Genomic DNA, 18,152 nt, shown 5'->3' on the forward strand with positions numbered 1-18,152 from the left:
GTTGCTGTACTCTGTCGTCTACTCTAAGCCATCCTAGGTTGTCAAAGTGGACAGGGGTGAGGTGGGTTTTAGGAGTAAGGTCAAGCAGTAGTCTGACCAGTTTGTTTTGTGATGTTTGTAATCTTGTTTTTAGTGCCTTTGAGGTGCTTTGGTACCATGAGGTGCAAGCATAGTCGTAGTACCCTTGAATGAGTGCTCCTGTTAGAGTCTTCAAGGTATTCTTGTTTACCAGAGAGGAGATCCGGTACAGGAATCTAGTTCGTTGGTTGACTTAGTTTTATTACATTGGATCCCATTTTGTCACAGGAAAGATTTGCCTCTATAGGATGGAACCCAGGTAGGTAATTTCATCTTTCCTTTTAAGATAAGATAAGATATTCCTTTATTGATCCCCTTGGGGAAATTCAGGCATCATAGCAGCATGGGGGAATGGGGGGGGGTACAGGTAGTGAAAACAACACAAGCAGTGTAAACAAATAGGTCAATATAATTTACTATCTAACTAACTGAAATATACATTATTCATTATTCACAGTATCACAGTATCCACATAAGGTGCAGTATGCATAAGGTAGTGTTATTGTCCTACTTGGGTTCCTATTAGTTCTAGGTCGATGTCTGGCAGCAGTCCCTGCCCACTGTTGTGGAGCCTGATGGCCACTGGTATGAAGGACTGTCCGAGGCGGTTAGTTGAGTGTCGGGGGGGTATGAGTCTGTGGCTTCCTTGTCACCTTCACCTAATATGTTTTGATCTGGTCAGGTGCGCTGTCACCTAAAATGTTTTGATCTGATCAGGTGCGCTGTCACCTAATATGATTTCATCTGGTCAGGTGCGCTGTCACCTAATATGTTTTCATCTGGTCAGGTCCGCTGTCACCTAATGTTAATATGTTTTCATCTGTGTCCACTGACCACTGACACACAGTGGGGGATGTTTTAAAAATATTATTTAATATATAATATAATATAATAATTTGTGCTTCACCTAAAAATTTGGTCAGCAGCCTCCACTGATATATATCTATGTGCTAACCCGCTTCACGACAACCTAACGTCCGGTCCCGGCGGTCCGCCCTCCTATATCTCCCGGGGGGAAACACCCCCAGCTAAACAGAGCGACACATAGCTTATTAGACCTGTGAACGGTCGCCTCTGGTGTGGGGGGCTAAGCGATTGTCGTTGAGCGCCAGGCGACCGCATCGCCAGGCGACGTCGGTCGCCCGCCGTGTGCAGACCACTTTAGGGTTACAATGACTACTGACTACTTTTTACCTGTATAAATAAATAAATGTTTCCTGCATGCTGGGTTCATTCTGGTTTCCTTCCCATCCATCTTCATTCAGGCTGATGTACTGTGAACTCTCAGAGAGATCCTGTGAAGCTCTGGCCTCAGTTCTCAGCTCTACCTCCTCCAGTCTGAGAGAGCTGCACCTGAGTTGGAACAAGCTGCAGGATTCAGGAGTGAATCTGCTCTCTGTTGGACTGAAGAGTCCACACTGTAAACTGGAGACTCTCGGGTCAGTATTATATTGAGACACATTTTACTCAAAGAAATGTAACAAAATGTAGAATTGTAAAAAGAAAAAGAAAATTAATGTATATTTATATATATGAAATGAAGTGATTTGTAAACCCAAAGCTTATAGGTGTATCAACAACATTACAAGGTCACTCTGTCATTTCCATATTGTAAACTGTTGCCAGAGAGCTGATTACCAGAGCTGAGGCTTTGTGTAGCATCACCCTTGTGCGTTTATGTTTACCCTTAATATTGATTTCAATTGACAATGGTGGAAATTAATTAAATTAAAATACTGGTCGTTGACTGATTTGAAACATATTTGAGAATTGTTGGCCTACAGTATATGTGCGACATTTCATCCAAACTGGATCAGAACTGTAGAAGCTATGGCTGGTACAGACAGACACACAGACAGAATCACAGACAGGAGTGAAAACAATGCTTCCTCTCACTGTGTGCACTGGTGTAATTCATTCATAATTCACACAACCTCATCTTGTTCTATGGTTGTTGATAAATCCTTCTTAATATTCATGTACTTTCTCATCCTTTCTTTCCCAAGACAATTTTTTTTATTTTAATTTAATTTTTATCTTCGTTCTATTTTCTATTTACATTCTATATATTTTCTTTCTGCTGCAGGAGAGGAAACTCTGTAAATCAGTGGCTCTACTGAGTAGGGTTAGGGTTAGTTTAATGACTACTGACTACTTTTTACCTGTATAAATGAATAAATAATGAAGAATTTCCTGCATGCTGGGTTCATTCTGGTTTCCTTCCCATCCATTTTCATTCAGGCTGTTCTACTGTAAACTCTCAGAGAGATCCTGTGAAGCTCTGGCTTCAGTTCTCAGCTCTACCTCCTCCAGTCTGAGAGAGCTGCACCTGAGTAACAACGACCTGCAGGATTCAGGAGTGGAGCTGCTCTCTGCTGGACTGAAAAGTCCACACTGTACACTGGAGAAACTCAGGTCAGTATTATATTGAGACACATTTTACTCAAAGAAATTTAACAAAATGTAGAATTGTAAAAAGAAAAAGAAATGTATGTATATTTATATATATGAAATGAAGTGATTTGTAAACCCAAAGCTTATAGGTGTATCAACTACATTACAAGGTCACTCTGCATTTCCATATTGTAAACTGTTGCCAGAGAGCTGATTACCAGAGTTGAGGCTTTGTGTAGCATCACCCTTGTGCGTTTATGTTTACCCTTAATATTGATTTCAATGGAAAATGGTGGAAATTAATTAAAATAAAATACTTGTCGTTGATTGTTTTTAGACATATTTGAGAATTGTTGGCCTACAGTATATGTGCGACATTTCATCCAAACTGGATCAGAACTGTAGGAGCTATGGCTGGTACAGACAGACACACAGACAGGAGTGAAAACAATGCTTCCTCTCACTGTGTGTACTGGTGTAATTCATTCATAATTCACACAACCTCATCTTGTTCTATGGTTGTTGATAAATCCTTCTTAATATTCATGTACTTAATATTCATGCCACATTTTAAAAAAATGAAAAAGTAACAAAATGGCTCAATTGTAATATATTTATTATATGTATAGTATTAATAATGCTGAACTCTCTGCAGGCTGGTCCAATGTCGTGTTACTAGGGAAGGCTGTGCTGCTCTAGCCACAGCTCTCGGTTCCAACCCCTCCCACCTGAGAGAGCTGGACCTGAGCTCCAATAACCCAGGAGATTCAAGAGAGAAACTGCTCTCTGTTGGACTGGACAAACTCATGTATGTAAACTGTTGTTAACTCTTGTCTGACCCAGGTACTGTTGTACTGGAGTTCTGGACCAAAACATTGAACAGTGTGGTTTTTAAAACGATCAGTGGAGGGTGAATAAAAAGTAATTTCCACAGAGCGGAGACTGTTCTGGTCAAATCAACGTTGTCATAATGAATAGTTTATTCTGAATCTAACCTTTTATTGAGTCATGTCAGCAGGCCAGCTAACAAACTACAGTTGGAACGGTTTACGTAAATGAATAAGTTAGGGTTAGCTTTTGTGGCATGTAGGAGTACCTCAATTCTCAATTAAATCAAAGAAAATGGAAAACAATAACTTAAGATTGAAATAACTAATGATGAATTACATAATAATAGTGGGTCTCATTCCCCAATATTTTCCAAAGAGTTCTCTTGGAAGACTTATCTTGGAACCGACTGAGACAGAATCAATGACAAGTTCACTCTGAGTCCCCAACGTGCTGGGAATATGTCTTAAAGGCCAACTTGCAGGTTGTATTTTTGTTCAATAAACAATGTGGACTAGGCCAACGGTGACTTTCATGAAGAAGGAAAAAAAATTATTGAAATTGACCCAGTTTAGCGTTTTTATCAAACATTTTGTCTGCCCAACACAATCACTACGCACGTATATATTTTAATCAATGGTTCATAACGTGCGCGTGTAATCGAAATGCTGACGTCACTTGAGGTGCAGGGCACCAGGGGGCTCTGAGAGTCACACACAGCTAGTGGCAGGCAGAGAGCCTTGCTACTACTAGCCGAGGAGTAATGAATGAAAATGTATCTGTTTCACGGTCACCTAACAACACTATTGCTCCGTGATCATAGCATCCATCTCTAAAGCTAACCACTATTTGTAAAAGCCACAACCACGTTACCATATTTGTAATAATGAAAATCATTGTGTCGTTGTACATAGTGTATACATCGTTAGAAGCTAGCTAAGTCAGCTAACGTAGCTTAGCTTAGCAGCCAGCATTCTCGAAACTCCTAACATCACCCGATTTAAAATGGTTCTCTCCTCTTTGTATACCTTTGTCCTCACAAGTATTATGCCAGGGAACTTATGGACACGACAATAGTAGTAGTTATAAGGTGTTTGAGCTTGTAGCGTTAGTTAGCTCATAGCTATCGTCACTGATGCACCGAGTGGAGCTAAAGGGGCTCCTATCGTATCAACATGCCGGGGCGCATAGCTTGCTAGCCAGCATTCTCGAAACTCCTAACATCACCCGATTTAAAATGGTGTGTGCAGCAGTGCTTTGCCCCACAGGTCTGAGAAGAGGACCTACACATTTTACTCGTTCCCAAAACTCTTTTACATGCACGACAGTAGACAATGATAACGTTAGCGGGGTAACGTTAGCCAGAGCCATATAGCCAGCTTGATACTATGACCCGGGGATAAGGCGACAGCCCACAGACCAGTAGCGCTGCTGTACTGAACAACAGGCTGCCTAGTGGTAAATGTAGTTCTTTTTTTACGACATTAAAAACATTATAACTACCTTGTTTCAACCAGTTGTAGCTGGTCCATCAAAGTCTCCGACGATTAAACCCATTTGTGTCTTGTAAGGCGTCCATTTGGATCAAGGAAATAGCTTTCTGCACTCGTCAAAACTCCTTGTAGTGGATCAGAAGTAGGGGAAAGATACCCCACGTGACATCATGGCCCTGATAGCTCTGATAAGCTTTTTAATTTGCTTGTGCATGTTATTCGTGCGTGGACCTTTTTAACCATTTCTGAGTGGCATTTCCGGCGTCAAATGAAAAAAAAATGAAATTATATACCAATGTAAACTACCCATAATTGATCAGTAGGGTTTAACCTGCAAGTTGGGCTTTAAGTGGCTCAAATGTATGTCTTAAGTGGCTCAAACGTTCGCACCTGTGATATGATCTGATATCTGCGTTGGGGAATGGCATATGTCTCAAACGTGAAAGCGCGTCCCCGTTCAGGTAATTTGCATACAAAACAACGCCTCCAGAGCTCCTTATAATGACGCAGCCGCGTGAAAATGGAATGGCGAAAGCGCTTTGCGAGTCTTGCGACCCATCAAAATTAGATTAGATTAATATATTGGCATCATATATAGTACAGCTCGTGGTACACCTGCTGCAGCGCACGCACACACACAAACACACACACACACACATGCTCGCGCGCGCAGTACTGTATATGGATGAATGAATGAAAACCTTAACAGATTGCAGAATGGGTACAATACAGTACGGCTCAATACACACAATTGTTAAGGGGATGCAGACCAGAGAAAGAATGAACGCAGTAATGAATGAACGCAATATAGGCTTATTATTCCATTAATGACTTGTTTCATTAGGATTTAGTAGATATATATATACTCTGCCCTATGTACAGTATAGGTACAGTCTGTATACAGACTGTACTTATACTGTACGTAGGGCAGAGCATATATATAGTATCTACTAAATCCTAGTTATATATCTCAGTTATACATCTCCGTTATATATCTGAGTTTACACATCTCTGTTATGGATCTCCATTATACATCTCACGCTATGCATCTCTGTTATGCATCTTCGTTATAAATCTCCATTACACATCTCCCATTATACATCTCCTGTTATGTATCTTCTGTATTAATCCATAGTTCTTGATACACTTGATTCATTTTCATATGGAATTTGGCTAACTGGACAAACATTTGTGTGCACTGTGTGTGTTTGCTAATGTTGTGTAAAAATGTATGGAAATGCTTCAAATGTAGGAAATATATTCAATGTAACAATATTTTAGCAAAAGTGTGTTTTTCCAGCATGTGACATGATTACACACAGGTTTCTATTCACATCAAATCTGTTGGATGGAAACACACTTTCACTGGCATAATTCACATTAATGTTTTTTGCAAACTTCAAATAATTGGCTTTAAATTCAACTGACAAGTGGATGGAAACTTAGCTACTATCTGTTCTTGTTTCTACAGTCTGGACTCTGCTGAAGTTAAATCTGGACCGAGGAAACGTGAGTGTTTGTGTTTGTGTGTGTGTGTGTTTGTGTGTGAGTGTGTGTGTGTGAGTGTGTGAGTGTGTGTGTGTGTGTGTGCATGCGTGCGTGCATGTGTGCGCAGTGGCGTCATTTCAGTAAAAGGCAAGGTATGGCGAGGAGGGGGGGGGGGATTTTTTTTGTCAAATCAGTTGTGCAATAGTCACTTTTGGTGAGTTGTTTCTATACAATTCAGTTATATGACATTTAGGTATGACACAGGACTATACAAGCATTTTTAGTATAGAAATGTGTCAACAGACTAAAGCAGGGAACCACAATATTTTGCATACGAATTATTACTTTTCTTGCAATTGAGCCAATTTTTCTTAGGTACGGTTTTGAGGTGTGTGTTCAACAGAATGTAGTATCAAAAACACATTCACAAAAAGTATGGGTTACTGAATGCTGAACTGCACTATTATAATCACTAAGCCAGACCTTACCTGTGTCCCTGTATCACTTGTCTCTGCTGCCCTTTGATTAAAAAACGTCCCTATGTCCATTTTCCTTTTTTTTGGGCATATTTCAGTTAGTCACAGTAAAAGTCACCTAGTAAAAGTGAGATAATTGACAATATCAAAACATGCTAAGACTGTACCGAATAGTTCGAAGCTTCATTCATAATGTTGACATTTGAATTCTAAATTAATACAATTTTTATTTTTTTTTACATTTTTATTTGCCAAGGTATGACGAGTCCCATACCTTGCCATACCAAAATGACACCCCTGTGTGTGCGTGCGTGCGTTTGGGTGTGTGTGTGTTTGTATGGTGATAACTAGTAATGAGGTGTGTGTGTATTTGTGTGTGTGTGTGTGTGTGTTTGTATGGTGATAACTAGTAATGAGGTGTGTGTGTGTCTCCACCAGATTTGTGTCTCCTCTGACAGACGGACACACCTCCACACCTTCGAGAGTCTCCTCTGACAGACGGACACACCTCCACAGCTTCTAGAGTCTCCTCTGACAGACGGACACACCTCCACACCTTCTAGAGTCTCCTCTGACAGACGGACACACCTCCACACCTTCTAGAGTCTCCTCTGACAGACGGACACACCTCCACACCTTCTAGAGTCTCCTCTGACAGACGGACACACCTCCACACCTTCTAGAGTCTCCTCTGACAGACGGACACACCTCCACACCTTCTACTGCAGCTTCTCTGAACAGCTCTATCCGTCTGGTCATCTGGCTCCTCATTGTCTCTGTGTCAGAATGATTTCACTGACCTCTTTGATGTCTAACACACACACACACACACACACAAACATATACACACCCACACATGTACATGTATGTAATAACATCCTCTTACATGTTAAATAGATGTGATCTTTAAACGTAACATATACCTCTCTTTTCTTATACTTTTACTATGCCTTTCAACAAGCGATGACAAACTCAAATTTAGCTACAATGCAGATGTTATAATAAAAAAGGCTCATCAGCGTCTGTACTGTCTTCGTAAACTAAAGTCCTTTGGAGTCGACCAGAGAATTCTGGCAATGTTTTATTCGTCCTTTATTGAAAGTATTCTAACCTTTTAATTTGTATGCTGGCTCACATCCCTCTGTCAAAGAAACAAGAACAAACTGCAAGGTGTTGTCAACCTTAGCTCAAAGATTATCGCCAGAACACACAGATCCCTAGTGCAGTTTTTTTTTTTTTTTTTACTTTGACCAGACAGCTGGTTCTTTTTAGCGTTTATCGCTTTTTTTTTCTTTTTCTGGTCAAGCATGACCGACAGAAACAGGTTGAATGGGATATAGATAGGGGAAGACACTCTGGGAAAATACGGCGAGTCCGGGAGTCGAACTCGTGTACCCCAGATCCGTGACGCGCACGGTTGTCCCCGACGCCGAAATAGCGCCGAGATACGCGGTGAGCTACTGGAGATCCCCATCCCTAGTGCAGTTTAACAGCTCAAGTGCTCAAGAAAGCACATAAGATAATTGGTGACTCCACACATGTCCTTCATGTGTGTGTTGACCTGCTGCCCTCAGGAATGCGCTTTAAACAGCCTGCCTGTAAAACAAACAGAAGGAAGTTTGGGTTTGTTCCAGAGGCCATTCGACTGGTGAATGGCCACAGTACAAGGAATGGTCAGTTTACTAACATGTCATGCACCTTTTGACCCCTTGATTAAAAAAAAGAAAAGAAAATTGTACTGACAGAATTTATTTATTGGACTTGACAGATCAACAATGTAGGGATCCCATTCTGGCAGTGTCATGTCTCTTGTGCTTTGGTAGTGTCATATATGTCTCTTGTCCCCTGTTTTGTCTTGAATGTGTAGAAGTGCAGCTGTTTGCCGTATCCATGCTCTAAATTGACCCTTGCGGGACTAATAAAGTTTTTTGAATTGAATTGAATTGAATTGAATTGAAGTTAATATAGGTCTCTGAGGTTCTGAAACATGTATTATGCGTGAACTACATACGGTCCACTACAGGACAGCGTGTCAGTGTCATGATGAATGGTTATGGTGAAAAGGACACGCAGGTGTGAAGGTGCGGTTAAGGTGCACTACCAGCAAGGAGCGTTAACCCCAAAACAAGTTATAGTTATGTTCAGGGTTAAGATCTGTTTTTATAATCTTTTCTTAATACATTTTTCTTATTATTTTTCATAGATTTTAATGTCTATAATTATGCAAATATTATGCTAATTGTATGCCCATGTCTATTTTCTGTCTACACCACTGCTGCAGAGTCGGCGCCAGGCATATTGTAACAAGGGGCAAGGTGGCTTAAATTAAACAGTATGAGTCGTATGACTTACCCATTAGAAGAGTTGGAGGCGGCGAGTCGTGGCACTGAATCTCCTCAGGACGGTGTCCCACTGTCGCGTGAGGTCTTTTGCAACTTCAAACTCTGCCTCAATTGTAGGCGATCCATTATATTATCCATTATTATTATTATGACATATTATGATTATAGACCACGTTAGCTTCTGCTGTAACAGATGCAGCTGCAGCGGCAGCACCGGGCGCTTCTTGGCAGACTTCGTCTTCATGGCGCCTTACCAAAAGCTCTTCAACATTAGATGTTGGAGGACCGTCACCAGCAGTGGCGGACTGGCCATCGGGACGTTCGGGACGAATCCCGATGGGCCGGAACCAAAGTGGGCTGGTCAAAAAAAAAAGTAAAAAAAAAAAACTATATATATATATATATATATTTTTTTTTTTACTTTTTTTTTTGCCAGTGTGTGGGCCACTAATGTGGGCCGGTGTGTGGGCCAGTGTGTGGGCCAGTGTGTGGGCCGGTGTGTGAGTCGGTGTGTGGGCCACTAATGTGGGCCAGTGTGTGGGCCGGTGTGTGGGCCAGTATGTGGGCCGGTGTGTGGGCCGGTGTGTGGGCCAGTATGTGGGCCAGTGTGTGGGCCGGTGTGTGGGCCAGTGTGTGAGTTAGTGTGTGGGCCACTAATGTGGGCCAGTGTGTGGGCCGGTGTGTGGGCCAGTATGTGGGCCGGTGTGTGGGCCGGTGTGTGGGCCAGTGTGTGGGCCGGTGTGTGGGCCAGTGTGTGAGTCGGTGTGTGGGCCACTAATGTGGGCTGGTGTGTGGGCCGGTGTAGTGTGTGGGCCAGTGTGTGGGCCGTATGTGCGCCGGTGTGTGGGCCATTATGTGGGCCGGTGTGTGGGCCAGTGTGTGGGCCGGCAATAAAACAATAAACAAGTTGCATAAACTAAATCAGATAAAAAATTATCACAGTTCTGGTTTGCCTTAAGATGCAGTTTAAGATGGGTCTTGAACATGGAGTATGTAGGACACTCTCTAATCACAACTGGTAGGCTATTCCAGTAGTTACCACCTTTAACAGAGAACACAGTTTTTGCAAAGGTAGTATACCGAAAAGGCACCTTACAGTCCCCTCTACTGATGGCCCTGGTGGTAATGCCAGTGTCTGCTTTCTGTTGGATGAACTCATTCAATGGGGGAGGGGCAAGTCCATGCAGAACCTTGTACATGAAGCAAGTATATTTGAAAACTTGGAAATTCTCTGAACTTAGCATGTTATGTTTTTCTAAAACATTACAGTGATGAAATGAAATTGGTTTCCTATCAAATACTTGTATGGCTTTTTGTAGAGTAATTCTATTGGTGTAAGAGTAGTGACATACAGTATGAAAGAGACCAGTTGATAAAACAGTACTCGATGTGTGATAAAATCATTGAATGCAGAAACATCCTTGCAGCATTAACTGGCAGGCAGGGCCTGATCTGCCTGAAGTTTTCGATGTTAAACTTGACTGTGTTTGTCACTTTCTTCACATGACTTTTTGAAGGTCAATGTAGAGTCCAATGTGACCCCAAGATACTTGAATTAATGTACAATGTCCAGCTCCGCCTCTCCCAGAAACACATTAGAGTGAGTGACCTCTACTGGTGACTTTGTGAACATCATACACACTGTTTTCTTGGTGTTAAGTGAAAGACATGCTTTTGTTAGCCAGTCTTGAATGAGACATGAGACATCAGTGAATGAGATTCACGTTTCCTCCCAACCGCGAGTAGGCCTAGAAGCGCATAAATGGAGAATGCAAAAAAAAGAAAGGGTGGAGCTGAAAAAGCTAGAATTAAAAAACTAAAATTGCTAGTAAAAGACGCAGAACAATGTTCTAAAATTACAGACATGTTTAGTAGAGGAAGGGCTGGTGTTAGAGTAGCTGCTGCTGCTAATGATGATTAAGTTCAAGTGGAAGGAACCAACAGTAACATGACAGGTGCGTGCAGTAGCCTAGTGCATATTCTACTGTTGGTGTCTGCTGGTTCATGAGGGCTAGCTAGCCTATACTAGCTCTTGCAGTGATTTCAGTCATTCTATTACAAGACAATGTGCTTTCCGTATTCCTGATTCCTTACAGCACGTGGACGTAAATAGTCGTGACTCGTGAAGTTTTTTCTCTGACTAAAAGTTTAGTTAGCAATGTTAGGACTAGTGCCCACCACAGCATCAGAAGCTAAAGTGCTAACCTAGAGAGCCAATCAGAACCTAGGACGGGCTGCAAATTAATCGGCTACTAATATTATAATAGTAAATACTAAAATAAAATACTATTATGTTCCCTTCCAAATTTTCATGTTGATATAATATTGGTAATCTAATTGATTGAATTGATTAGTTGCCATTTTACATGCTTAAATAAGATGTACCTTAGAATTCCCAACTGTTAGCCATGTTCTCGATCTGTATATGATTAGTCTCATCTACATGTTTGTAAATAACCACAGCTAACTAGCTTAAGCTAACAACTAGGTCAACTACCCCGTAGTTAAACAAATGTGATTGCATATAACAGCTAACTGCTACAGCTAAGTTGGTAGTTAGCCTATTCCATTAACACTATGGTCGCCGAAAACGAGTTTTCACGTCATTCCGAGCCATGCTCATTCTGCCGAAGACGCCGTAACTCGTCTTTGATGTCAATATTTCAAAAATCTGTCATCGAAATCATATTTCCTTTCCGGAGCCCTGAGACACAGTGCTGATCTCCTCTCAACTCTCTAGCGGTTCAAGAGCGCCATCTGGTGGCCGATCGGCAGATCGCCAACCGGATATTAACCTTTGAACCGGTAGTACTCATCCAAATGTGGTCCGGCCACTCGCTATAGCTCCCGCGACTCCATCTTGAAACACTGGATAATAGATCGCTCGCCCTAACTCAATAAACAACGTTATTTGGACGTATATACTATTATACAACCTGGAAATGGATCGGGCATTTCTACATCCCATAATAGAAAAAAATCTGTTCCACGCTCATCTGCCAGCGGCGCGAGGAAGCCACGGTAAGATTCAGCGTTATTTTCTAACGTATTCTATACTAACTGATCTGATGAACATATGACCCACTCTGGATGAATCATCTAACGCTGCCCACGGAATTATAAACGATCCCCCGCCCATCCGGTCAACATCAGATGATGCGTAGAAACTTCTAGAAGTACGTCCAGTTGAAACTTTTTATCTCGCACAGATTCCTACCAAACTGTATTTAATCATCAATATAATGCATTTAGGGCTATAAATCACGTTCTGAAGAAAGCTGCAGAAAACGATAAAAACATACTTATACTTTAGACCATATTTTAGTATGAATATGTGAATGAAAAAGTTTAACGTTGCTACACCCTGAACAATACATATAGGACATTGAATGGGCCATAATAATGGCAATGTAGCAATAGAATTTAAAAAGTTATAGCCCTGCAAAGAAGGGGAACTTCTCCATAGACAAATAGAGCTGGCAGAGGATGGTATATTAAGAATTTAACCCATGGCGATTAAAGTGTTAATGTTGAATGTATTTATGAAGGTTGTTGATGGTGGTTGGCGCTGAATAGCAGACATGATTCCGTCAGTCTGCCACAGGGCAGCTGTGTTTGCTGATGCTGCTCACGACCACCAGTAGCGTATGACTGTGTGAGTGTGAATGCTTGATGGTTTCTGTGAAGCGCTTTGTGGAACAATGCTGATATACAGTTAAGAATGAGTAATTCGCTTTTGGTTTTTAAGAAAATGGTTTGTAAAGCTATTTTTGAAAACTACAAGGGTGAATAATACTGTTTTTTTTGCTATTTTCTTTTAGAATACTGTTTTGGAGTCTTAATTTTTGTAATTTTTGTTAAGAATATAGGACAGGCATATATAAGCATTATGCTTCAGTCTGTACCTTTTCAGTCACTGTAAAATCAAATATTGTTAAATGATGGTGTATATTGTATTGTGTGAGATGATGACTGAATAAACTACTACTACTACTTTTGGTGTTTTCAAAAGGCTGAAAAACGCTGTATGAATTCAAGCCATTATTATTGATTGCTGATGTTCTTCTTATGCAGTTGACCCTGAGGGGAGAGAGAGAGCCCAGTCCAGCACAGCTGACCCTGAGGGGAGAGAGAGCGCCCAGTCCAGCACAGCTGACCCTGAGGGGAGAGAGAGAGCCCAGTCCAGACAGACAGACACACAGAGAGAGAGACAGAGAGAGAGACACAGAGAGAGGGAGAGACACAGAGAGAGGGAGAGACACAGAGAGAGACACACACAGACAGAGAGAGAGAGAGAGAGAGAGAGAGAGAGAGAGAGAGAGAGAGAGAGAGAGAGAGAGAGAGAGAGAGAGAGAGACTAATGTCATGAGTGCCAAATTAAAGGACAATAAATCCAATTTAACTGAAATTGTGTAGCACAGACCCTTCAATGGATCAAAACCTCAATATTATTATGGTGTAGTTAATACTTCATGTATCCTTAATCCCTAGGCTAATGAGGCACTAAGATGTTAGTAAAAAAATAAAACATATGCCAATGACAGGAAGTAACGGTGTATGTGTGTGTGCACTGTGCATGAGTGCACATCTAGGGGCGGGGTGTAGATTTGGTCTCCCTGATGTTGACTCCTTAGCCACAGCCTTGGGTTGTTTAATACTGGACAAGTGTTTCATAACGGCCGTTGTGTGGGCCGGTTTCGGGGCCGGTGTGTGGGCTGGTGCGTCTGAATGTCCCGGGCTGAATTTGTGTCCCAGTCCGCCACTGGTCACCAGGGAGGAGGCCGTGAAGAAGCCTTAGGTGCCCCTGCCCCACCATGCATGGCATGCAACCATTTTCGTATATCCATTTTATGTCCGTCTCCAAGTGTTATATTTTACCCACTGACTATTGTAATTTTCACGCTCACTCAAGTCACGCAGTCACGCTCTGACTACCCTACCCATCAACTCAACATGACCAATAACGCAATAACAAATTCAAACACACACACCAATCAGCGTGCGCTCAAACATACACTTCTTTTAAGACTTTTTTTGTTTAATTTCGTTTAATAATAGGCTAAATAGCCTATTTATAAAGGAAAACATCTGACTTTTACTATAATAAACAAAATGTAATGTTTAATTATTTAAATTTTTTATAACAATTGCCCATGACGTTTGGAGGGGCACAGTGCGCCATCTGGGGGGGCATGGCCCGCGAATGCCCCCCCATGGCGCCGACACTGCACTGCTGTGAAGCACTTTGGGCTGCAACTATTGTATGAAAGGTGTCATACAAATAACGTTTTAAGGAGAATTAAGGAGAACCACAGGCATTGTGTAAAAAAGGTTGTTTTAGAGTTGATATATAAGTGTAACTTTGTATGGCCATGTTGGATATCTGATTTGCCTTATTTCTTTCTTTTCTAATACACAATACACTTTCTCTGCAATCAAGTCTCCCGAGTCTTCATTAAATATTATCATCAGTGTAATTGCTCCTCCTTATTCCGTAGTCAGAATCTTCTGATTATGGTTAGCCGTCATACTTGCAGATACATACAGTAAAGGTGTGCCTAATGAGCCATTGCCAAGCTTATGTATGTACCGTTTGGTCTGCAGACAACAGGACAGTAGCCAGCAGTGTAACTAGTAAGACTAGGTAAGGGATATGTACAGATATAGTATATAAAGATATGTAAAAGGGATTATATGCAGGTATTTGCAGACATAAATCAAATAAAATCCAATGTATTTGTAAGGCCTGACAACACACGTTAATGTACCCATGGGCCGGACCCGTCTTCTTTAAACAAGTCAAGAAGAAACATCACAATAAATCAAGAACAAAACAAAAAACACCATGAAATCCAAAAGAAAATGTAAAATAAATAAATGCAAGTTGCAACACTTCAAGACATACCCCACGCGAAGGTAAGGAAAAACGAACTAAAAACCTAGCAATAGGAAAAAAGCACCACAGGCAATGTGGAGGAGAGAAACCTTAGAAGGGCCGTTCAGGGGGGGATCTCCCTTCTTAGATGTCGGTGATAGAAAACTTCTGATGGCTTTGAAATGGCTGAACACCTCCCTCATATCATAGTAATGTCCTCTGTAGTGTTATTATTGCAGTTGTTGTGAAGGGCCAGATTAAACCGAATATATATATTTATTTATATATATATATTTAATTGTATTTGTATATTCTCTAATATTCCCTGATATCCCTTGTATATTCCTTGTACAATATGCATTGAATATCCATTCTAGCCTACTGAACATCCCATAATAGTCTCCATTCTACTATTGGTCGAGACCTTGGTGCCAGGCTGCCATACCCCTCAGACCCAGTTCAAACGTACCGCTCGACATGTACGAACAAGTCCTAGTTCCGCGTAGGAATTTGGCTACCGCACCACTAATGGGACTATTTGTTCATAGTGCGTATATATACTGCGCTACTAAAGTAGGACTTTCTTTTCAGTCCAGTTTCTTACCCTCCAATAGAGTCACAGACGTAAAGCCTCCCCGCGATGCCACGTGTGGGAGTAAGGCCAAGTTCGCCTACCATCGGTATTGAGACATCGTGTATATTAATATTTGAATAGTCATATTTGGCACTATATCGTCGAGTTGGACGTAGTCTATTAAGCTAATAATAGTCTGTTAATATATAGTGCTTCGTGCGGTGAGAATACTACCGTAGTCAGTACCCCATCGTTTCGGGCAGAGAACTGGCTGCTTACCCAGGGTGGTTGACCCTATGTGAAGCTGCACCCGAGGAGCCCCAGAGCCGACGAGCGAGTGGACCTGTATACCGGATTATTCTACCGACGACAGCCCGCCTTCCCAGGCACGGATTATGCTTTGGATACTTTGATTATTCTATGGATAAAGACCCCCGACACTACCGTGTGTTGGAACCCCCCCCCCCTGGAGAGGTCGCAAGGTGAGGAGACGCTCTGCAAGACGAGGTCTCTCCACATCTCTCCCCCGTGGACCGGAGAGAGCCGGCCCACAAAGAGTCCACCTGCTTTCATCTGTGGTCCAAGGATCGCCGGCGCATTGAACAGCACTACAGTGGGTTCTCCTGGGATACCCTTGGCCGGACGAGGCAGCTGGATTCTACCCCCCCCCCCCTCCTACTCCTGTCGGCTTACAAGCGACCGGATTAACCCCCTCTAGTGTATCCAGCCTATAATCATTAAAGTATCATTGCTGTTATTCCTTAACTATTCCAGGTCGTATATTTACCACCTGCGCCTTCAGAGATTGGACATTATCTATTGATATACCGACGAATACTCCTTGCCATAAAAGTGCATACTATTTCAATTCATAAATGTAATTAAGTGATTAAGTGCTTATTCTACACACCATCGCTGTGTAGGAAAATAAAGACCTATTTCTAATTCGTACATTTGTGTTGGATCCGTTTCATCTACGTGAGAGTGTTCATGATAATATATTTATGCCGTGTACTGGGTGGCCGAATATTAAGTACAAAGGTAGTGGTAGTAAGTATCATATCTAGTAATACAGTCAGGGAATTGTACCCCTCAGTTACAATTGGTCCTTCGAGCCGGATGGTAATTAGTGTAATATTAATATAGTGTTATTAATATTGAAATGGCCTATGATGAACACTCCACGAAACTATCCTCCTAATCAACGCCCGCAGCGCGAACGACGGCTCCCTCAGTACTTAGAGGCTTACGCTGTCAGTCAACAACCTAGTCTTCTACTAACAGTAAACGCGGTAAAACTAGAAAGTAAAAGTATGTCTAACCCCAACGCCCAGACTACCCCGACCATAGAGGCCCCTACGGGCTCTAATGTAACTGACCAAGTTCACGGTGGGGACCAGTGGGAACCAGACATGACTTCACACCCCGCCAGTACTGAAGAAGTAGTCCCCGATGAGTCCCGGGAGGAATACAACGCTACCGAGAGAGAACTCGGCACGGAAGAAGACGGGGAGAGCACCGTGGAGATAGAGCTCCAAGGCTCCGCAAGGAGTACCCCGAGGGAAGGCTCCCCTATACAACCGCCTTCTCCCAGCGAGGCAGAGAGGACCCTACAGCAGGCCTTCCTCATCAGCCTGAACGCCGCTGCTGAACGCGACCGACTGCAGATCCAGCAGCGGAGCGAAGAAGAGCACATACGCCTGGAAATAAGACGCATTCAGATGGAAGAGAATGTGGCCCGAGACCGAGCAGACAGCCAGCGAGCAGCTGCTGGTGCTCTACGGGACGCAGAGCGCGACAGACAGCAGTCACAACTAATAGAACAGCTGATCAGACGGACAACACCCTCTCCCTCCGCCAGAGGCTCCAGGAACTCGTCTAGACACACCTCCAGGGCGGCATCCCCTAGCCGAGTAAACAACCCTGAACTTGACCAACAGACGAGGTCTATACCCCCCACAGAACAACTCCCCCCACCGGTCCAAGCGAGACCTAGCAACCGGGAAGGAGCAGCATATCCTGTGGAGAGGCTAAACCAGAGACTACAAGCACTGGATGACCTAACTGAAGACGAAGAGGAAGAGGAGGAGAACCACGCCCGAAGACAGCACAGTACTCTACCGGACCAGGAGGTCCGGTACAGCCCAGGCTATACTCCCGCGGAGCTGCGCTACAGACCCCCGACTCTATACACGGGTGAGCACGACGCACGACCCGCACCGAGGAACAGCACCTGGACAAGCGGGCCATGGTACACTGCCGGTACCAGCCCATACCAAGGAGCGGGAGGAGACTCGCCTAGGAGGCCTCTCCCCCAACGCTCGCCGATGTATCCACAGTCAGCGTCATACATTGGCACGCCTATGGTACCCGACTTCACCCAAGAGAACCGGGCCCAGTATACAGAACTCCGCATGTGTCTGGAGACCATGTTGGTGGATGTATTGGATGAACGCCACAAATACGCCATCCTACTGAAGCACTTAAAGGTACCCCGCGCACATAATATAGCGCTCGCCTACGCGACTTCCACCACCCCATACACAGCAGCGCTGGTAGCATTGGACCAGAGGTATGGGCGCATATGGGATTACGTGATCCAGG

The 18,152-nt window shown here is 42.9% G+C and overlaps 1 protein-coding gene across 1 annotated transcript in view; it reads left to right on the forward strand.

Moving 5' to 3' along the window:
• LOC311243438 (E3 SUMO-protein ligase ZBED1-like) overlaps positions 1-13,897 on the forward strand; it is a gene marked incomplete at both ends in the record, with an annotated part of 136,473 nt that extends 122,576 nt beyond the window's left edge. The window contains one exon of the mRNA XM_084332668.1: positions 13,855-13,897. Coding sequence (XP_084188794.1) covers positions 13,855-13,897 — 43 coding nt within the window. The remainder of the gene's footprint in view (positions 1-13,854) is intronic.
• Positions 13,898-18,152: the final 4,255 nt, after the last annotated feature.

The sequence above is a fragment of the Notolepis coatsorum genome, assembly GCF_963971535.1.
Source record: "Notolepis coatsorum genome assembly, chromosome: 17".
NCBI classification, from domain to species: Eukaryota; Metazoa; Chordata; class Actinopteri; order Aulopiformes; family Paralepididae; genus Notolepis; species Notolepis coatsorum.